Genomic DNA, 23,399 nt, shown 5'->3' on the forward strand with positions numbered 1-23,399 from the left:
CCACACAGATTCAAGCTGACCTTCAGACACAAGGTACGACAGTTTCAACTCACACCATCCGTAGCCAACTCAATGAAAGGGGGTTATATGGCAGAAGACCCAGGAGGACCCCATCCTAGCCTGACTAATTTGTCAGAAAACACCTGAACATGCCAAAATTCTTCTGGGAGAATGTCCTGTGGACAGATGAGACCAAATTAAAGCTGTTTGGTAAAGCACACATCTCTGTTTACAGAAAACCAAATGAAGCTTTTAAAGAAAGTAACACTTTCCCTACAGTCAAACATGGAGGTTTAGTGATGTTTTGGGGCTGCTTCGCTGCCCCTGTCACTGGTTGCCTTGAGCGTGTGCATGGCATCATGAAATCAAGTGAATACCAAGGTATTTTGGATCGCAATGTCGGACCTAGTGTCAGAAAGCTGGGTCTCCGTCCAAGGTCATGGGTCTTCCAGCAGGACAATGACCCCCAAAAACACTTCAATAAGCACCCAGGAATGGTTCAAGACAAAACGCTGGACTGTTCTGAAGTGGCCAGCAATGAGCCCAGATCTAAATCCCATTGAAAACTTGTGGGGAGATCTGAAAACAGCAGTTATGAGAAGGCACCCTTCTAATCTGGGAGAACTGGAGCAGTTTGCACAAGAGGAGTGGGCCAAACTGCCAGTACAGAGGTGCAGAAAGCTCGTCGATGGTTACTTATTTGCTGTTATTTTGACCAAAGGCTGTGCTACCAAATATTAAGTCTAGGGTGTCAATAATTTTGTCAATGCCATTTGTTTGTTATTTTCTGTTTTTAAATTAATATATTAAGTTCTGAATCAAAAACAAAGGTTCTGTAATATTAACAGGGAAGTAAAGAATTGTGGAGACCAAATACTTTGTTCAATTTCAACTTATTTTTAGGGAAAATTGTGAGTTATTTGAAAAATATTTTGGCACGACTGTATACCGCCCAAACATGGTGTAGTGTTGAGTATACTGTAGTAAGTTGATGCGTCAAACCTGATGCTGGGGGTTTGTTTGGCTATTGGAGTAAGAGCTAGCTACGTTTATTATGGGAAAATCCTCCGTAGTAAAGATTTAGATTGTAATGCTGTAAGCTGGCCTTGTCTATGCCATTTAACCAGAACAGTCAGGACTGGACTGGAGAGAGGGAGAGAAACTGAGCTGATGGTTGTTTTGCATCATGGCTAAAACTGACAGACTGGTCAATAGTTTCTCTCCCAGAAACTATTGCACAACTTTTAACCAGGGCACAGGTCAAAAGTAGTGAATAGCCACCACTCATCAGCTACTTGCTCCACCCCCCAATGGACATGTATTCTTCTTACTCACTCATCACTCTATGGACAAGTATCCTTGTTTATGCATTTTGCAGCATCTGTATAGAATTTAAAACTAGTTGTAATATACACAGAGTATATCAAATATTAGGATCACCTTCCTGATATTGAGTTGCACCCCCCCCTGGGAAACTGTGGAGTGTGAAAAATCCAGCAGCGTTGTAGTTCTTGACACAAACCGGTGCATCTGGTACCTACTACCATACTCCGTTCAAAGGCACTTAAATCTTTAGTTGTGCCTATTCACCCTCTGAATGGCACACATACACAATCCATGTCTTAATTGTCTCAAGGCTTAAAAATCCTTCTTTAACCTGTCTCCTCCCTTTTCATCTACACTGATTTGAAGTGGATTTAACAAGTGACAATCAATCATAGCATTCAACTGGTCAGTCTGTCATGGAAATGTTTTGTACACTGTGTATATCAAATCAAATCAAATGTATTTATATAGCCCTTCGTACATCAGCTGATATCTCAAAGTGCTGTACAGAAACCCAGCCTAAAACCCCAAACAGCAAGAAATGCAGGTGTAGAAGCACGGTGGCTAGGGAAAACTCCCTAGAAAGGCCAAAACCTAGGAAGAAACCTAGAGAGGAACCAGGCTATGTGGGGTGGCCAGTCCTCTTCTGGCTGTGCCGGGTGGAGATTATAACAGAACATGGCCAAGATGTTCAAATGTTCATAAATGACCAGCATGGTCAAATAATAATAATCACAGGCAGAACAGTTGAAACTGGAGCAGCAGCACGGCCAGGTGGACTGGGGACAGCAAGGAGTCATCATGTCAGGTAGTCCTGCGGCATGGTCCTAGGGCCCAGGTCCTCCGAGAGAGAGAAAGAAAGAGAGAATTAGAGAGAGCATACTTAAATTCACACAGGACACCGGATAGGACAGGAGAAGTACTCCAGGTATAACAAACTGACCCTAGCCCCCCGACACATAAACTACTGCAGCATAAATACTGGAGGCTGAGACAGGAGGGGTCAGGAGACACTGTGGCCCCATCCGATGACACCCCCGGACAGGGCCAAACAGGAAGGATATGACCCCACCCACTTTGCCAAAGCACAGCCCCCACACCACTAGCAGGATATCTTCAACCACCAACTTACCATCCTGAGACAAGGCCGAGTATAGCCCACAAAGATCTCCGCCACGGCACAACCCAAGGGGGGGCGCCAACCCTGCTGCCTTGTGATCTTTTTATATTCTATTATTTTACTTATTTTGTTTCATTCACTTCATTTTAACCTGTATTGTTAGCTTAAGAATTTCACTGTACCCTGCAATTACATCTGCGACCCTGTGCATGTGACTAATAACCTCTGAATTGATTTGGATTTGTTGAAGGCAGGCTTCTCTTTGAACTACAGTAGCTCAGCACAGCCAGGCCTATTGGCTAGTGACTGAATCTCGAGGCGTGCAGTAGTTGTGCCCTAACCGCCTTAATGTTACCAGGTTGTCTGTCAGTCAGCTGTGTTTACTGAGGGCCGGCCACATTGGCTTGGCGATGTGTCGGCGGCCAGCGCTGGGTAGTGTAGTGGCGTGGGAACAGTAGATGCCCAGCGGGGGACGTGAGGAAGTCCCTAACAGTAACCCAGAGACGGAGTGCTCTGTCCTCTACAATTACACCATGAATGGGCTCTTGGGGATCCATGTATGCATTATATTACCACTGAGCAGGGCTAGCACTCACACTACAGGGCTACCCCACCCCCCATACAGGACAGGGAGGCTCGCTGTGCTGTACGTACACACACACTATAGCAGAGCTACAATGGGAACATTCTGTGGCCTGTTTAATAGGGCTTTATTTTCATTTAACAGTTTCTGGAAATGACTTGCCTGAGAGTTTTGCACACTCTGTCGTATGAGCACATCTGTCCATACTATTATAGTAGGTGTTGTGTGAGCAAAATGGTTTCCAACTGAATCCAAACCTGTTGAGTCGAACCTCCCCCGCTGGTCTGAGAGGTGGTAAAACGTCAGGCTACTCATATGGTGCACTGATTTAGAAACCATTTATTTGAATTTCATTCTGGTTTCACTACACTACTAACTCAACCATGAGTGTAGCAACCATGAGTGTAGCAAGATGTTATATAGATGACTAGCTCACAGATTCAGTTCCTGATGAGAAGTGTGAAACATGGCTGTAAAGAACAGTGACTGGGGCCAGAATAGAAATGTGATGGTACTGAAAAATCCCTCTCTCTGTCCTCCTCCCTCCCCCGCTCCTCTCATCACCCCCTTTTCCCTCTGTTTATTGTGCTACAGTTACAGCCACTGAAACCTGATAAGACCATGGGGGATAGGGGCCGAGGTTAGTGCGCAGGGCAGGCGGTGGGGGGAGGGGCTGGATTAAGGGGCCTCCTGTCCTACAGAGAATGATTAATGAGCCCCTAAAACTGGGGGGGCCCGCCTTTTTGATAGGGGGAACACTGATGGACAGCAGACGAGGGAAAGACTGCCACGTGTCTGGACTGCGAGGGAGGAGGGCATGAGGGATTAAGGTAACCAACAGACAGGGGAGGCACAGGGAAAGGGGAGGGGGGAGAGGGTGCCACAACTACAGAGGCATCAGAGGGGGAGTGGAGTGAAGGGAGGCATCAGGCCTGCATGTGTGGAAACAAGGCCACAGTCTTTCATTTCCCCTGGAAATGAGCGATCCGTCACTGGGGAAGACACTGGGGGTGTGTCCCAAACAGCACCCTATTCCCTATATAGTTGACAACTTTTAAACTGAGCCCTATGAGCACTACTTTTGACCTGTGCCCTGGTTAACTTCACTAGGGTAGGGGGCACTATTTTCACCTCTGGATGAAAAGCGTGCCCAAAGTAAACTGCCTGCTACTCAGGCCCAGAAGCTAGCATATGCATATAATTGGTAGATTTGAATAAAAAACACTAAAGTTTCCAAAACTGTTAAAATAATATCTGTGAGTATAACAGAACTGATTTGGCAGGTGATAACCTGAGAAAAATCCATCCAGGAAGTGGGATTTTTTTATGTTTGTAGTTTTCTATTGAATGCCATTACATTATCCATTGACTTAGGACTCAAATTGCACTTCCTATGGCTGCCACTAGATGTCAACAGTCTTTAGAAATTGTTTCAGGCTTGTGTTCTGAAAAATGAGAGAGTAAGACCACTCTGAATGAGTGGACCCTACAGTGTCCCAGAGCTTTTTCATGCGTGCGACTGAGAGCACGCCTTTCTTGTTTACCTTTTATATTGACGACGTTATTGTCCGGTTGAAATATAATTGATTATAATTCTACGAACGTTATGGATACCATTGGATTTTTTGTCTGCCTATTGTGACTGCGTATGAGCCTGTGGATTACTGAACAAAATGCGCGAACAAAACAAACATTTATTGAGTAAATGGGAGTCTTGTGAGTGCAACCATATGAAGATCATCAAAGGTAAGTGATTAATTTTATCGCTATTTCTGATTTGTGTAACTCCTCTACTTGGCTGGTAACTGTTTGTAATGATTTGTCTGCTTGGCGCTGTTCTCAGATAATCGCATATTATGCTTTTGCCGTAAAGCCTTTTTTAAATCTGACACCGTGGTTGGATTAACAAGAAGTTAATCTTTAAACCGATGTATAACACTTGTATGTTTTATGAATTTTAATAATGAGTATTTCTGTTTTTGAATTTGGCGCTCTGCAATTTCACTGGATGTTGGCCAGGTGGGGCTAGCATCCCACGTACCCTAGTGAGGTTAAAAGTTGTGCAATACATGGGGCATATGGTGCTGTTTGAGACGCAACTTGGGTCTGGGGCTGGTCCAGGCAGGAGCTGGGGATGGGCTGACAGAGTAGATTGGTCTCCTGAGGGAGGAAAGAGTGCGAACCGCAGGGCCAACCCCAGCCCAGCGCAGTCTGAGCCACTGCTTTATAATAAATGCCTTCTAGAATGTAGACAGATGCCGACAAGTATTCTTAGCTGCAGACATTTCTCTCTTTGATCAAAGATGTGGTCAGCGTGTTGATATGTTAGAGGTCTGAGATTGTCTTGGGTAATTTTAAAACCTCGCCCGCCTAAATTACAAAGCCGTATTTAGATGCAGGCTCATCCACAGGCAGACCCATCAGTCCTCTTTTTTCCCCCACATCAAAACCAAAGGAAATTGGGGTTTTCCTGATGTTGGCTCGATGGGAATCTACTCTATCTTATTTGTTTAGTTTCGGTACCATCAGGGGCCCGCCCTTTTTTGTGTGTGTCTTTCTCCCCCCCCCCCCCTTTCCTGAATCAATCCACTTGGTTGTGGGATGTATTTAGTGATGTAAATGTTGCAGACAGAAACAGAATGAATAGACGTGACAATTCCCTTCTCTATTTGACAAGGTTTCAATCTGAATGTTGTAATGTTAATGTAACATCTCTATAGTTCTCTCTTTGTCCTGTCCATCCAGTGATGGATGGACTGAGATAGTTAATGGCCCCCGATGGAGATCTTCACCAGCACAATAGCCCGGCGCTGACATACAGTATGGTTTATATAGTACTGTTACATACGTTTCAGTAATGTACGGGTACACATTGGGTTTCCAAGAGAAACAAAGAATGACATATGTCTGTACTGTCGGTGGACGAAGGATGTCTCATAAGAGCCTGTTGTACTCATTTACGCACACAGTCAGTGCTACAGTATCGATCCTAGACCTTCTACTTTTTATTGCTTTCTCTAGGTTACAATGTCAGCCCATATGGTCCATGTATGGAGACTGGAACCTTGAGCTGGAATGAAACAATCAGCAGTTACCATAGAGGGTTTTGTATTGCGTTGTGAGGAGTACCTGGTTTTCTCTCCTCCACACCCTATGCTATCCCCAGTCCACAGCAGCTGATGCTCCTTTATTGATCACCTCTTGCTGAGGTCCAAATTGGCTCGCCAGCTGATGGCTTTATCTGTCAATCTGGGTGTCCATTGATTAGAGCAGTTATCTGTGTTACAAAGAGAAGAGTGGGGGGGGGGGCGGGCAGAGGTCCACTGAGACCCTGTCAATGGTCCTCCTGCCAGTGGGGGGAGAGGTTTCTGTCCCCTACCTACCCTCTAAACCAGCCCTGTTCTAGTTGGCCACCTCTGTGGTCACTGCAGCAGCCCAGTTCTTCTGTTATTTGAGGAGCAGCTGATTTCAGACCGGTGATTTCTCTCTTATTACCTCAGGCGAGAATGATGACGTTTTATACTTTGTCGGGGAGAGTAAACGTAGAAGCACAGTGGAGATCGAAAAGCCGTCTAGTAATGTGTTCGTCAAATTTCGACACCAAGCCAATTTTTGCTTAAAAAAATACATTTACCCACCAGCGCAATTTGGTGATATTAGACTACTGAAACTGAATACAAATGTAAAAGTGTAGGCTATGGTTTGATCACCTCTTTATCTGATGGACTGATGATTAGAGTCCAGTCAGCCAGTAGTCCAAGCCAGACCAGGGCCTCGAGGGACCAAAGGGATTTGGGTTACAGTTGAAGTGGCTGTCTCACTTTTCGCGTTATCCACATTCCACCCTTTCAATCCCCCTCCCCCAATTCACCAGGTGACCCATCTTTATGACCCGAGAGAGAGGGAGTCATGTTTCTCTCTCTCTCTTTTTTTAATCTTTCTTTCTCCCTCTCTTTTGCTCCTTCTCTCACCCCTTTTATCGCTGATCTTCTTACTGAGCTAATCGTTCCCAATGAGAGAGAGAGAGATTACCGTCCCCATTTTGGACTGCAGCCAGATCACGGTCTACTCCGTGAGTTGTTGCTGTTGTTCCTTTATCATTGACAAGACTGTATCAAAGGATTTGTCCTATAAATAAAAAAGGCTCTCGTTACCCAGGCTTCAATCTAGTGATTTACATGTTGTGTATTGAGTTTAACATATAATGGAAGGTCTCTTTGCAATTTACTCTTCAAATGTTTGTTGTGGGATTTCTGTGTCATGGTTTGTCACGAGACACTACCCCCTCCTCCCCCGGGGCCTGGCCGGCACCAGCTGTGCTTTTATATCCCCGCCTGCCTGGTGTTATTGGCCTCCTACATATATATAGGGGGTCATCTTAACTCTCGCTATAGATAGGAGGGCCGTTTGGCTGCTGTGTGTCCACATACATATTCCGTACCACTTGATATGAATTGGTCAGTCATGTGATGCATATGAATGGCTCTCCCCAGACTAAAGATAGCTGAAGAATTCCATACCGTCGTTGGACTTTACCTTCTATGTCCCTCGGCCCAGGATAATTAAATATCAAACAAACGCTGCTCCAGCATAGCAGGCCCTGACAATACCAGGCTCAACATATGAACATGTAAACCAAATGGCCTTGGGTCCCTGGGTAAACTAAACACTCAGTAGGAGCAGTAAAGGCTGCTTGTAGACTGTAGTGGGTCTGAGACAGAGAGGCAGAACAGTGGTGGGGAGCTGTAGGCCCTTGTTTGGTCTAATCTGGGATGTTGCTGGTGGTGGATCCAAAGGGGTCTGGGGGGGGGGGGACACTGACATGAGGCAGAGGCCATTTGTGTTCCGGCTGACACCTTATAGCAGTAATCCAGTCTTTATCCAGCTGGCTGTCCCATCCACCTCATCCGCTCCTTCCCTCTCTGAGCTTGGGGGGGGGGGGTGGGTGTGTGTGTATATAGAGAAAGGGGGAGGGAGGTCCACAGAAAGCGATATATCCTTTAGATAAGGATGGGCTTATAAATGTGCTCCTGCCTGCCCTTGTTTCTCTCTCTTTCTCACCTCTCTCTCCATCCACTCTTTCCTTCCTCTTTTCCTCCTCCCTCACTCCAAAGAGGTGGATGGTAGTGAAATCCCACACCTCGTGGCAGCACATTCTGTAAAAAAATGCATTTCCTGTCTCCTCTCCCCAGCCCCTGTCAGCTGGAATGCGAGTAATGTGAAATCAGCTATATTTAATTTACGATGCCGGCATAAGAGCCAGTTCATTTATTTATTATAGAATTATTTAATGCAGACAGCTGGTTTACAAAAAAATGGTCAGGGATCATCATGTAATGACCTTTTTGTTTTTTGTCACATGGAGATGGATCGCATCCTTGGAACTGTAGGGGGCAGTGTGGATGGTGCAGGGGGAAGGGGGTTATACTTATCATGTGACAAAGGGATGCTTCAACACCAGTCTCATTGGTGTTTTTAAATGTTCTGTTTTCTCCCCTGGAACTGTGACTCGCTAACTGACTGGTTCAGACTGCAGTAGGCTGGTCTCCCTCTTTTTGATCTTGTTCTCTATCCAGCGTAGTGTCTTCTAAGCTGGGCTGTGCCCACTACTGACAATAATGCCTCAATTACTGTACTGTAACTCCCTCCCAGTGGGGTGAGAGGTGGCTGCCTCCTGGCCCTTCCTGCCACTATGGGCCTCTCTCTGTTGGGCTCTGGCCCTGTCTGAACACTGGAAGTACTGCGAATGGAGGAAGGAGTTAGGGAGTGGCTCGGGGAGCCTTCACCACCACAGCACTTCCCACCACCATGACCTCTGACCTCCACAGCCATTAATCATTCGCCTCCTGATGGCCCTGTCCCAGGGGGGAAATCAGTCCAGGGCAAAGGATGATGGGAGGTGAAGCCTGTAGCCAATTACAAATCGTTTCGGTGCTGCAGTGGACAAATCCCTGCTGCCCTTTGAGAGAAAGCAGCCAATAGTGGCCTACATTAACGCTAGCATGAGCTAATGCTTCAGCTGTTCAATATGTGGCCTGCTATCATGGCTACGCTGCTCTGCTACTCATTTCTACATCGACTGACTCTGGGGTGGTGATTCCCATATTAAAACGTGTTTAAAGTGATTGTGCCCACAGGCCCAAAAGAGCTAGAGCAGATGTTTATCACCAAAGACTGGTGGGTTGTTAGTTCTCACTAATGTTTCTCTATCTCCTCCAGTCCAGCTGAAGGGGCTTTGGTTAATTACGTAATTTAATCATTTTCATAAATGGGTTGTTGCAGTTTGCTCACATTTCAGCAGATCCTGTTGAAACGTGTTCATTTGATTCTGTAGCGTTAGGTTTATTGTAGCGTTAGGTTTATTGTAGCGTTAGGTTTATTGTAGCATTTTGTATTTTGTTTACACAGGCAGAATATCTGCTTCAGAGGAAAAAAATCTATTGTCTAAATTAAAATACTGATTCTTGCAAAAAAAAAACACTTCTCTACATCGCTTCCTGATGGTCCTATTCCTATCATTGATATTAGTGCGCTGGAATGGAATAGAGGCATTGATGTGAATTAAAGCCTAAATGCTGGGTTGTCAGTGCAGGTCAGGTCTATTGTGCTTATCTGTTCTGGCCTCATTGTCCAGGGGGACATACGGCTGGCTGTGTATGAAAACGGCTTCTTGCTGACCTGCACTTTAATTCAGACATCAATAACCCCTGGCCAACCTCTGACCCCTGCAGTTGTACTAATTGTTTGATGCAGGATTGATGTCCTTGCAGCGCTGCATTAAATAACTGTGGCCTGACCAGGGCTCAGGCCGGCCTGTTACACCACATTCCTTCTGCTTTTGATAAGCAGTATGTTCTGGAAGCGCTGGGTCGGGCTGGGCTTCTGCCTCCTGTTCTATCTACCCTCTACCCAGCCTCTCTCCGTCTCTCTCTCTGGTGGCTGGTGGTAGTGACACCATGCTCTCTGTGCTAATCAAACATCCTGCCTGATGTCATCTCATCCACCACACAGAGAGATAGGACTCCAGACACATTAGTGGGCTGTTGGCACTTCCTCAATCTTACAGGAAACTGATATGTCCTAGCGGCCATGGACCATCTAAAGTTCATATTATGTGTATATTGTACCCTAGTTTTGTGAAATGTCTGTTTCTCCTTTCAGATTTGTTTTATTTATTACTACTCAATACTACTACTACAGTACTATAGATGAGAAAGTGGCTATTTTGGCAAAGGTGTCATCTGTTTCGGAGTCTGTTAATTGTCTCCAGAGATCAGAATGTTGAATTCCGGGAAAAGCTGAGACTATTCCCACTGTCTCATAGGTGTAGTGGATTTTGATTTCCTAGCTTAGCTAGCTGTAGTTACCGCTGGCTTTGTTGATGGCCTACTGTATATAGGCTTTAGTCGTAAGTAGGGTTGCAAAGATTCAGAAACTTTTTGGTAAATTTCAAGGATTTTTCCTGGAAATTTTCCATGGGAAGTTAAGCCTGGGAATTTAGGGAATTTAGCTTAAATTCAACAAAAAAGTTTTTGTGGGATACACATACGGAAATTCTAGGTCTTGTGGCATATTTTGGTTAAACTATCCCCAATTCAATGGAATTGCAACCCTCTGCATGCACAGTGCATTCTTCCATCACATGTACTGTACAGCTTATTCTCAAGATCTTGCACACTAATTAGATGCTACTGAGCCCACAATACTACACTGTCTGAGCCAAGGACTACATGCTTTCTCGTTTTGATTTCAATACTGGGTGGGGTGAATATATTTTATATGACACACATGATTTTTTGTTAACTAGTAAATAGTAGCCTTCAGCAAAGTGTGTTAAAATATTTTCTGCTAGTTAGTTTTTGCTACCATGTGGGTTTTAGCTTGCTTGAGCCTGCTAACTGAGTGTTAATTCTCCTGTTTCATTTTAAAACATTTATCTTACAAAGGAGTTGTTTAATCTAACTGCTTAACTATTTATCTGTACATGGAATTGGATTTGTTGTTTTTTAACTCTTTTTTTCCCTTCTAATCTTAGCATGGAAAATGCCACGGGCACTATCTGATGTGTGGATACATTTCACTGCAGCTAATGTAGAAGGAAAAGCTGTGTACATTTGCGAATACTGTGCCAAATCATATGTGAAGAATGTAACAAAGATGCAGAATCATCTGACCAAGTGCATAAAGTTCCCTCAGCGCTCACAACACGCAACCTCTGATAAAAGTCCCTCTACTTCCATTTGAAGTGAAAATGATGAATCAGCAACAGCTCATGGTCCTCCTGGAATCAGAAGTTTTTTAGACTCAATGGAGGAACGTAGTCAGAGAAATGCTGATGAATGTCTTGCTCGAGCTGTGTATGCAACTGGTTAATCTCTGCTCACAGGCAATGTGTATTGGAAGAGATTTCTGAATGTTCTTCGCCCAGCATACACCCCTCCAACCAGACATGCTTTATCTACTAATTTGCTGGATGCAGTGTTCAAGTGCAGGTCAAGCAAATCATAGAGAAAGCAGACTGTATTGCAATCATCTACTGATCGGTAGTCGAATGTTCGTGGGCAAGGAATAATTAACTACATCTCCACCCCTCAACCAGTATTCTACAAGAGCACAGACACAAGGGACAACAGACACACCGGTCTCTACATTGCAGATGAGCTGAAGGCAGTCATCAATGACCTTGGACCACAGAAAGTATTTGGACTGGTGACAGACAATGCTGCGAACATGATGGCATGTTTGGTCTAAAGTGGAGGGCTCCTACCCTCACATCACACCCATTGGCTGTGCTGCTCATTCATTGAATCTGCTCCTCAAGGACATCATGGCACTGAAAACAATGGATACACTCTACAAGAGAGCCAAGGAAATGGTTAGGTTTGCTGCTATAACTTGATGACCCTTCACAATCTACCTCACCAAGCAAAGTGAGAAGAATAAGAGCACCACATTGAAGCTGCCACTCATTGGGGTGGTGTTGTCATCATGTTTGACAGTCTCCTTGAGGGGAAGGAGTCTCTCCAAGAAATTGCCATATCAGTCTGCTCATATGGACAGCCCCATCAAGAGGATCCTCCTGCATGATGTATTTTGGGATTATAGCAGTAGCCTTTGCATGGATTGAGGGAGACAATGCCATCCTGTCTGATGTTTAGACTCTGCATGCAGATGTAAGAGAAGAAATCCATACTGCCCTGCCCACTTCACTGTTGCTCCAAGCAGAGGAAACTGCAGTTCTGAAATGCATCAAAAAGCATGTTGAACCCCAAGTATGCTGGCAAGAGCATCCTGTCTGGTGCAGAGATCAACAAGGCCTATGGTGTCATCATTAACGTGTCTCGCCACCTTGGCCTGGATGAGGGCAAGGTCCTTGGCAGTCTGGCAAAGTACACTTCCAAGCAAGGGCTTTGGGATGGAGATGTAATAAGGCAGTCGTGCCAACATATCTCATCAGCCACCTGGTGGAAGGGACTTTGTGGATCTGAGGCTCTTTCCCCTGTTGCCTCCATCATCCTCCAAATCCAACCAACATCAGCCACCTCAGAGCGCAAGTGGTCTTTGTTTGGGAACACACGCAACAGGATGACCAATACAAGGGTTGAAAAATTGGTGGCTATCCGGACAAATGTGAGGCATTTTGAGCCTGACAACGAGCCATCCTCAACCAGGTTGGAAAGTGACAGTGAAGATGAGGCCTCAAGAGTGTGATGTTCAAGAGGTGGACATTGAGAAGGCCCAGGGAGAAGATATGGAAGCCTGAGAGGAAGAAAAATTAAGCTTTAGTTTGTAGACTATCATTTTACAGATGTATGTTGAAAACGTTTTTGGGAGATGCGATGGATCATTGGGGATCATTCAATATTCCCTTTTGGTTGTTCAGTGAAATTATTCCATAAGTCAACTAATTTAATTGAAGTTCAATTCGTAGCTAAATAGCTTTTTATTTCTATTGGTTGGATTTAATAATTTGCAATTATGTCTACTTATGATAAAGTAAAAAGTTTGTTTCGGTCTCCATATGATATGGTAAATATATCCAATGCAAAAAAACATCTACATTTAAATGGTATTCATATTAATTTGCATATATTTCTGTTAATTCCCATCTATTCCTGTTAATTCCCATGAAAAGTTCCCCAAAATATTCCCCAAAATGTGCAACCCTAGTCGTAAGGGTTTGCAGTGTTTTACAACACATGTTCCTCTCTGACATGTGATGAGGTTATGCCTCTGCAGCCAATCCCAGAGTTAGCTAGCAACACTTACACACGCTAGCCCATGTGTCCTCCAGTCAGAGCCAACGATTCTAATGGTTTAATTAAAGACAACCTGTGCCTCGGAGGACTGGACTGACTGGCTGCTGCTAACTTGAGACTTTGAATCAGGACCAGGGCTTATCTCCTCTCCTGGCCTGATCATATTGCTATTTGAAAAATACATTAATGGGTCTTATTCCAGGTTAGAGCTGCTAGCATCCTGCGGAGGCTGGGAGGATTGGCTGCTATTAACCACTGTGACACAAAGCTGGCCTGGCTTCCGCCTGGCCGTCCTCTCTACTCAGCAACCACTCTGCACCAGGCCCCGGGCAGCACTAGCACAACAGCTAACAGCCGAGGGGTGTGGATTTACTCTGCACAATCCCCTAAATAAGCTTCATTATACCAGGCTATCCATGCCCCCCCGCCCAAAGATTAACAGGCCTACAATCCCCCCCGACATGTCAGGACTAGAGAGTGGCGCGTAGCACTTTTTTCTAGGCCAGGGTTACACCTCACCCCCCCGACACACACACTTTCTACACGCTTTACTGCAGATAAGCTGTTAACCAGATTAATGCATCTGTATCAAACGTCTGGAGCAGGTTCACTTTGTTTTTTGCAAATCCCTCTTTCCAGGTCCAGCTGTCTTTGCCTTAACTTGGCTAATATGTTCTCTTTGTCATTTTATACCGATGTGTTTACGTTTCCCAGTCTAATCCAACCGGCTCTTTGAGTTATGGGCCTCTGTCACCGAGAGCAGTAACGATATCATCTGGGTATTTGTTTCAGCAAACAATGTGGGGTGAAAATGTACTTTCAATAATAGAAGATCGCGTACCGTTTCTGTTACAATTAACTTTTCAAAGCATGTTACAGTGCTATGAAAATATTCAGAGGAAAAATCTAAACAATGTTCACTTTTTTAAAAAGTTGTTCAAATGTGCAACAAACCTCTTCATCCATTCCAGCTCCTTCAGCAATGTCACTTTAACAGGATATTTGGATCCATATTGATGTGTGTGGTTCTACCTTCAGGGACTCCAGTGAACCGCATCCCCATCATGGCCAAGCAGGTTCTGGACCTGTACATGCTTTACAAGCTGGTGACGGAGAAGGGCGGCCTGGTGGAGGTCATCAACAAGAAGATCTGGAGAGAGATTACCAAGGGCCTCAGCCTGCCCACCTCTATCACCTCTGCTGCCTTCACACTTCGCACACAGTAAGTCTCTCTCTCTCTCTCTCTCTCTCTCTCTCTCTCTCTCTCTCTTTCTCCCATTCTGCTTCGTCATGTGTATCTGTGTCTCTCTCTTTCTCCCATTCTGCTTCGTCATGTGTCCCTATGGTGTGTATCTGTGTCTCTCTTTTTCTCCCATTCTGCTTCGTCATGTGTCCCTATGGTGTGTATCTGTGTCTCTCTCTTTCTATGAAGGCTGTGTCTGTCTGCATGTGTCCATTCATCCTGACTGTGTGTGTACATCCCTCTCTTTTAACTACTCACCTCTCTCACTGCATTCCATCCTCCATCCATTACACCACAGGTGAGGAGCCCATTGATCCAATAGATTTTGTGATGTGATTTGGGCCAGAGTTCACAACAATTGAGGTGGGCTTTCACTGAGGGGCGAGCGCTCTGCGTTCTGTAAGCCCCTGTGTAGGGCTTTAGCTCTCTATACTACTGCCTGTATACCAGAGAACCTTAATGAACCTTTATGTATTTTTAATGCTTACTGGCCTACTCAGCCTGCCTGTTCTCTCCAGCAGCAACGGTCCACTGGTCTTATCTAATGGATAGTGCTCTTCACTCTGTATTGATCCTCGGTGTTCTCTCTCTCTCTCTCTCCATTATGCGCTTCGCTTTTATACATTTTTATGAGGTGGAAAAATACCTATGCTGCTAATGCTACTGCACACTCAGGCTGTTACATACCATGGTCTCTGTTAGTTAGCTATTTGACCTCTCTGCCACTGCATCAACAAAATTATGTGAACACCTGCTCGTCCAACATCTCATTCCAAAGTCACGAGCATTAACATGGAGTTGGTCCCCCCCTTTGCTGACTCTTCAGGGAAGTCTTTCCAGTAGATGTTGGAACATTGCTGCAGGAACTTGCTTCCATTCAGCCACAAGAGCATTAGGGAGGTGGGGCACTGATGTTGGGCGATTAGGCCTGGCTTGCAGTTGGCGTTCGAATTCATCCCAAAGGTGTTTGATGGGGTTGAGGTCAGGGCTCTGTGCAGGCCAGTCAAGTTCTTCCACACCGATCTCAACAAACAATTTCTGTTTTGTGCACGGGGGCATTGTCATGCTGAAACAGGAAAGGGCCTTCCCCAAACTGTTGCCACAATGTTGGAAGCACAGAATCGTCTAGAATGTCATTGTATGCTGTAGCATCAAGATTTCAGACTGCCAGATGGTGAAGCGTGCTCCATTGGCGGCGAGCTTTACACCACTCCAGCCGACGTTTGGCATTGCTCAAGGAAATCTTAGGCTTGTGTGCGGCTGCTCGGCTATGGAAACTGGTTTAATGAAGCTCCCAACGTTCTTGTGCTGATGTTGCTTCCAAAGGCATTTTGGAACAGACGATTTTAAGCGCTACGCACTCTTTCTGTGAACTTGTGTGGCCTACCACTTCACGGCGGAGCCATTGTTGCTCCTAGACGTTTCTACTTCACAATAACAGCACTTTCAGTTGACCTGGGCAGCTCTACCAGGGGAGAAATTAGACAAACTGACTTGTTATAAATTTGGCATCCTATGACGGTGCCACGTTGAAAGTCACTGAGCTCTTCAGTAAGGCCATTCTACTGCCAATGTTTGTCTATGGAGATTGCATGGCGGTGTGCTCGATTTTACACACCTGTCAGCAACGAGTGTGGCTGAAATAGCCGAATTCTCGAATTTGAAGGGATGTCCTCATACTTTTGCAAATATAGTGTGTGTGTACTCTGATCTGAAGACCATGTATGCACGCATGACTAAGTAATTGGCATATCTAAATGGCATATCTTATCTTTCATCTTAATGTTTGTCTCATTCAGGTACATGAAGTACCTGTATCCCTTTGAGTGTGAGAGGAAAGGTCTAAGTTCGCCAGGCGAGCTTCAGGCGGCCATCGACAGTAACCGCCGGGAGGGCCGTCGCCCTAGCTACAGCAGCAGCCTCTTCCGCTTCTCCCCCAGCACAGCCCCTCACATCCTCTCCCCTCCCAAGATGCACCTGTCTGCACTGGGGGCGGGGGCCGCTGGGAGCCTCAACGGCCTGCTGGCGTCACCTGTCCACTCTCTCAAAAAAGGTGAGTATTAAAGGATCAACAACTTCTCAATAAACGACTGGAAATTAAGGGTTATGATTGGTTATAAATGTATTAATACAAATAAATACTGCAATTAAGATATAGCCTAAACACACAGTAGGCATCTTGGCAAAAGGAAAACAAAGCCCATGCTGTCTATTGGGTTCAAATAAGATAGAAGTGAGAGTTTAGCTCCGAGTTTTGGAGCGCATCAGACTGATCGGAGCACAACCCTCAAGAAATATCCATAGTGCCGTGGCGCCCTCTGTCGCAATGGTTAGGAACTACAGGAGAATTTTCTTGAATTGTCTGGAAAGGATTAGACACCACAGCCTATAGAGAGTAGTATTACAAGAAGAAATGCTCTGATTTCTTAATAGCCCTTTACAGAAGTATTTTGTACGTAACGTTCATTGGCAGGCCTTGTGTTATGGAATCTCTGCAGCACAGGAGGTTGGTGACACCTTACTTGGGGAAGACAGGCTCTTGGGAATGGCTGGAGCGGAATAAGTGGAATGGTATCAAACACAAGGTTTCTGCCAACTGCGTGGCGCAGCGATCTAAGGTACTGCATTGCAGTGCTTGAGACGTCACTACAGACCTGGGTTCGATCCCAGGCTGTGTCACAGCCGGCTGTGACTGAAAGACCCATGAGACGGCGCACTATTGAGGGAGCGTCGTCCAGGTTAGGGGAGGGTTTGGCTGGCCGGGATGTCCTTGCACTCTAGCGACTCCTTGTGGCGGGCCGGTGTTTCCTCTGACACATTGGTGCGCCTGTTAAGCGAGCAGTGTCAAGAAGCAGTGAGACTTGGCTGGGTCATGTTTTGGAGGACGCATGGCTCTTGACCAATTGGATATCATGAAATTGGGTACAAAACATATGGTTTCCATGTGTGATGCCATTCCATTAATTCCAACCATTATTATGAGCCGTCCTCCCCTCAGCAGCCTCCGCTGTTCTCCTGTGTGTATTGTACTGTAGATTGTGTGATGATCGATGCACTCCCTTTGGGATCAAAACGTCTGAGTGTGACTGAGGGTTTGACCCTGGGCTGTTCACTGTCTCCTAACCATTTACTACTGATTAATAACATGTTTCCCACAGACAGCAGGACACTTTACGGCCAGCCTGGATTACAGCTGTCTGTCCTCATCAATAGGATCTGGCTGGATCACTACCATTACCTGTTTTTCTTATCTGATCTTGACTTTGATGTTATTGGAATGCGGCTCAGTTACAGAAAATACTGTATAATGGCCCACATAATTGCTGTGTTTTTTTTTTCTTCTCTAAAATAGGTAGTTATTGTTTCAACAGGTCTCCCTCTCTTTCTTTGGCCTAATTTTACCACGTTAAATTGTTATTTTATTAAAAATAAATCTTCATATTTTACGATACTGAAATGAATCTCAAATTTTTTGTTTCCGTGGAAGTAACATATCCTACCTCTCCTACCCTGCCTGTCTTTAGAAGAGATCACCCCCTCCGTGATGGCAGCGGCTCGTGGTACCTCCATGTCCCTGGCGCTGGGGCAGCAGCAGGTGGCAGGACTGGCGCGGGCTGCCACTCTGGAGCAGCTGAGGGAGAAGCTGGAGACTGGCGAGGGCCCTGAGAGGAAGATGGCACGCCTGGCAGAGGAGCAGCAGCGTCTGATGCAGCAGGCCTTCCAACACAACCTGCTTGTCATGGCCTCGCAGGTCCCCATGAACCTGCGCCTGGGCAACAGCACCACCGCTAGAGGTATGTGCCCAGGCTGACTCCCCCTGGGCACTCTATACAGTTACATATCATAGTCAGTTTGTATCTGACACATACAGTACATTCTATACGTATTCGAGACTGGAGTAATGCCTGATATGCACTAGTAATTATTTTCTCAATGAAACGCATACATTTAAGTACACTAGTGATGCACGCTGAAGTTCCCTCGATGCCTGACTCTCTCTCTGAGCACCATGAAAAAACACACGGCCTACACCAGATACCCTCACAGCTCTCCAACTCCCATTCCTCAGCTCCCCCGTGAGATACAGGATGACATATAGAAGCCATTATAAAGGCAACGCAGTGGTCACTGCACAACAGAGATGAAGGCTGCCAGGCCACTCTGCTAGCTGACTCACTGACCTGCGCCTCTTCAACACAGCCTCTGGCTGTTTGGATGTACGTCATAACACATGCTTTATTTGGCGCCTTAATGTTATCACATGCTGGTTATTCCCCACGTCTGTCTCTCTCTCGCTCTCTCTCACACTCTCTCACTCACACACAGTAGAGGTGCAGCCTGTATGTGTGTTTGCGAGTACAACAATCAACACATTATGACTACTACACAATAAAAGCTTTGAGAGGGGAAGTGCAGAATGTTTTCCTGGGGTTACTGTGACATGATTGTGTTTCTCTCTCCTCAGTGGGTTATGCAGATGTATGCTGCAAGACACCCACAAGGAAATGTGCGTGACACCCGATTCTCACTTACTGCATGTTATTGTACAGTACCTGTATAGACAATGAATAGAGAGAGTTCGATTCTAGTTCCCATGTTTCTGCGTCCTTTCCTTTGGAGATATATATTTTTGTTAATTGGTCCGAGGTTCTGGATTTGCTTTCTGCCCATTTCTCTTTCTTTCTAGATGAGAAGCAGCAGGACATGGCTCTGAGCATCTCCACCAATGGATCTGCTAGCATCAGTGTGTCTGTGGAGGTCAACGGAACACTCTATTCAGGTGTGTGTGAGCGTGCGTGTACATACACTCAGAAATAAACGGATTTGGCCGTGTTGTTTATCTTGTTGTATTGTTCCGTTTGTCCTTCTGTCCTGTAGGAACCCTGTTTGCACAGAAGTCAGGCGCACCAGGGACTAGCGTGTCCACTGCGGCCACAGTGCCCCCTGCTGGACCCAGCGCTGGGTTTGGGTTCGCCACCTCTGCTCACAGCCACAGTCCAAGTTCCTCCTCTTCCAAGGGGCCTTGCTCGGCCGAGCCCTCCTCCAGTGGCTCACCTTAGCTCAGGCTGCCCTACCACCCACTCTCCAGGCTTTTCCTCACCACCGAGGCCTAGCATGAATACAGTACATTGATAAATCGACAAGAAAAAAACTGTTGCACAACAAATACCTCATCGCTCCTGTCAACCTTGGCTACCTGTTTATGAATACACAATTCACACACCCAATTACATCTCAAGAAAACATGCACCCACACACACACCTATGCATTTTACACACTCGACACACATGTGCACAAACACACATGCATTTCAGACACCCAGCACACAGAGACTCTTATACCAAATGCATGCTAAACACAATCAAATCACTCAGCCAAAACCCACTGACAGGTGTTCACAACTGAACTTGAAGAGTTTTATTTTATGATTTTGTTTGTTGCTGTTTGTTTTTTGTTTTGTTTTTTTGAAACATTATTATTTTTTTTGTTATCTTTTTACATACCTAAAATCAAGTAACCTGCAGTGGTATCTTTACCTCAGGAGCTGTAGTATACTTCACCTGAATTAACTTTATTTTTGTATCCTTTTTGATCTTGTTGAAATCAGGGGAATTTTGGGGAATTTCACAACGGAACCTCACTCACCTCAGCACACCTCCTACGCATTTATACAAGTAACTCTATCACAACGCTCGAGTTTCCATGACGACGGTCCGTAGCCTTTTTACTTCTGAGTGCACTACATTATTGATCCTACAGATCGCCATGTAATACCTCGTATACAGTAGTCACTCCCACAATCAATACCAGGGAGTCACCCACTCATTCAGCCTATTTGGAATGATGTACTTATAATCTTCAATCTAACTCAAGATACAGATGGTCCTTGTGTCTAAAGGGCTTTGAGGATCAGAATTAGCTTTGAACATTTTATCACACACAATGTGATGTTATAAGAACCGACTGATCTGCCGATCTGTTTAGGACTAGCAAGCCCCAAACTCACCACCCCGCATCTATCTATCTAATAATCAGAAAGGTAGTGAAGGAGTTCTGGTCCCTGCTCTGGGATCAGTGTGTGACCCTAGTTCAATTCAACAGAGAGGAGAGACATATCCACCCATCAATGGTTTTCCTCCAACACTAACAGACCAGAAGTGTTTTAACCACATACCTTTTCAAACCTCATATTCACCTCTCCGTGTGGGAGAGGGCCCTTTCTCAGGAAGCATTGTGAAGTCTCTTATTATGGACTCGCTTTGTCATTTTAAAAAAAGGATCCCACCGAAAGAATGCACAAGTCTAACAAACTGTCTTCAAAGAATACCTCAGACTCTCTAGAAGGAGATGTACACTACATACCTCATTGCTGCAAAGCCAGCATGACTTGACCTGGTGGTTTGAGTCCCTGTGACGAGCAACGGTCCACAGGAGTGGACTCCTCCGGAATGCTGGACTACAAACGTAGAGACTTGACTGCTGGATTTTCTTGGTGGATTTTCCAAGCTGAACTGGGATGGGCTTGCTCTCCTCTGGTTTTATCTGGCTTCCTGCATTTTATGAGACTAAATCTATTTAAGAGTATTGCTCTGCATGTGTACAATCAGGTGGGCAGTTTTTTACACCGTAATCCTCTGGTGTGTGGTAGCCTCTGGTCGGTGCACAGCTGAATACCAAAGACGAGCCCTGTTCCCTGCCCAGGCTGTTGTGTGCTAGCTGCTGTGGGTTAGCCGAATAGGCTAGCTGAACCACTAGGTAGGATACAGTGGGGTAAAGGATGTGTTTCATAATAGCCCATCGTCTATAGTCCCTGCTGTTAAAGTCAGACCTTTGCTTACCTGTGATTGAGTCTTGGGACTGGTATTGTTCTGCCTGGCATGGCACACATCACCTGACATATACCTCAGTGAGTTATGCTGCAGTCGCACAGTGTATGATGCACAAAAAGCCCTTTGACCTAACCTCTACATTGAATAAGACGGAGAAAGGGTAGCTGTTTCGCCAACTGGTTTCTCTGTCTCAATTCAAAGTTCAGGCCTCCCAAATTCCTCCGACACATCCACTGTTACAGTATTTCCATTCTCATACTGTTCAGGTAATTTCTCAGCATTTTTAATAGAACATTATTTGGATTCAATTAATTTCTATCATTATCTGTGTTGAATGTGAGGCGTTTAACTGTTTCTAAACCTTTTACCCCCTTATCTCTGAGGTGGGCAGCCTTGTTGCCTTCTTTTTTTAAATTGAACCTTTATTTAACTAGGCAAGTCGGGTAAGAACAAATTCTTATTTACAATGACGGCCTAGGAACAGTGGGTTAACTGCCTTGTTCAGGGGCAGAACAACAGATTTTTATCTTGTCAGCTCGGGGATTTGATCTAGCAACCTTTCGGTTACTGGCACAACGCTCTAACCACTAGGCTACCTGCTTTCCTAGTAAGCTGTGTTTTAGCTGTTATTTGTTGGCTTTTGTGGCGCAGACCACCAGTCAGGATTACAGGACCTCCACAACATATATACAATGACTGAAGAGAGACCTGCAATCCCTCGATGAAATATTATGTCCACATTTAATAAAGGTGAAAGATGTAGTTGCTGCCTTAATCAGCTGTGAGAGAACAGTGAACCTTTCAGGACTCTGCTAGGAATGACTGTTTTATCTTCAAGCTTAATCCTTTGAAGAGTAACCTATTTCCATGATCTTTATGAATTCCGTCAGACATTAAGGCATTCATCATTCATGTTATTAGTTTCAAAACCAAGGTATGCTATTTATTTGTGTTGATTTTTCTTCTTCTGATGGATCGAGTTACCTTGATCACTTAGGTGGTGTCACTAAAACCCTTTTTCGTTTCTCTCGCTGTTTTAAACAGAAATGTCTGTTTTCTATCCAATCAGTCTAGTCAATGACTGTCTGACAGTGTAGCCTTACAGCCTTTGCATGAGAGAGGGAGCGTGTGTGAGAGCAAGTTCAGAATAATAATGCCATGTAGGAGACTGCAGGTGGTGCTGTCCTCTAAGACCACACCATGACAAGGGTGGGCAACAGGTTAGAACCACATTCACTGGGAATTCAGTTTACAGCTCAGGCTTATGTGGGTTACAATTGTGTGTCTGTGTGGGCTCTTGAAGACCTATTACCTCAGGGCATTGGGCTGCTGTCATTGTTGCATTTGGTATTGAAGTTATGCAATTGGCATGTATACTGAGGGACACATCCAAATGCAAATCTTGGACAACCTTAAAGCTGTCTCTAGTGACTTGCTAAATGCCATTTTAGACTGGTTCGGTTTTTGTTGCTTTTTGATTTTTGTCATCAGTTACAGGCAAGGTCACATCACTCAGGAAACTGTGAAGTTGAAAGTCTGCAGAACCTTGTCCCTGGATGGTTTGGATTTTATTAGATTATTAATTGTTTAAATCTAACCTGATCTGTGTAATACAAGTGCATATGTAAGTGGTTATTGAATACCTCATTTATCAATTCTGTTGTTTTTGGCTTGTATAATGCTCCGTATATACATCTGTGGGGTTTCTGCATATTTTTGTACGGTTGTTATCATGTCCATAATAATAACATTACTGATGTTATAGTTTTCTCTTTTGATTAAAACAAAATTGGGATGTGAATGCTTGTAAAACTGGTTTGTGCTGATTGTATTTAAAAGAGAAGCACTTTTCCAAAGTGATTGACACATTCAGTTTTGTTCATATTAGTAATATAAAGATATGGTTCTCAGGGCTTTAAACTTGTATGTCATGATAAAGTTTTACTTTATATCTTGTGTGTGTGTGGTTTTTGTGAAGTGTGGCTTGGATTTCCTTCATCCTTCCTTTCGCATGGGGCCAACTCTATTATTTGGAAA

The 23,399-nt window shown here is 44.9% G+C and overlaps 1 protein-coding gene across 2 annotated transcripts in view; it reads left to right on the forward strand.

Annotated features, from left to right (window-relative positions):
* Nucleotides 1-23,313, forward strand: part of LOC109887227 (AT-rich interactive domain-containing protein 3B) — a 76,836-nt gene extending 53,523 nt beyond the window's left edge. The window contains exons 5-10 of one of the 2 annotated variants that reach the window (XM_031810595.1): nucleotides 14,327-14,510; nucleotides 16,331-16,584; nucleotides 18,056-18,325; nucleotides 18,997-19,038; nucleotides 19,219-19,311; nucleotides 19,410-23,313. In XM_031810595.1, the coding sequence (XP_031666455.1) occupies nucleotides 14,327-14,510; nucleotides 16,331-16,584; nucleotides 18,056-18,325; nucleotides 18,997-19,038; nucleotides 19,219-19,311; nucleotides 19,410-19,591 (1,025 nt within the window). In that variant the 3' untranslated portion in view covers nucleotides 19,592-23,313. The remainder of the gene's footprint in view (nucleotides 1-14,326; nucleotides 14,511-16,330; nucleotides 16,585-18,055; nucleotides 18,326-18,996; nucleotides 19,039-19,218; nucleotides 19,312-19,409) is intronic. The other variant, XM_031810600.1, reaches the window with a different exon arrangement.
* The last annotated feature ends 86 nt before the right edge of the window (nucleotides 23,314-23,399 follow it).

Source organism: Oncorhynchus kisutch, linkage group LG3 (assembly GCF_002021735.2).
Source record: "Oncorhynchus kisutch isolate 150728-3 linkage group LG3, Okis_V2, whole genome shotgun sequence".
In the NCBI taxonomy this organism is placed as follows: domain Eukaryota; kingdom Metazoa; phylum Chordata; class Actinopteri; order Salmoniformes; family Salmonidae; genus Oncorhynchus; species Oncorhynchus kisutch.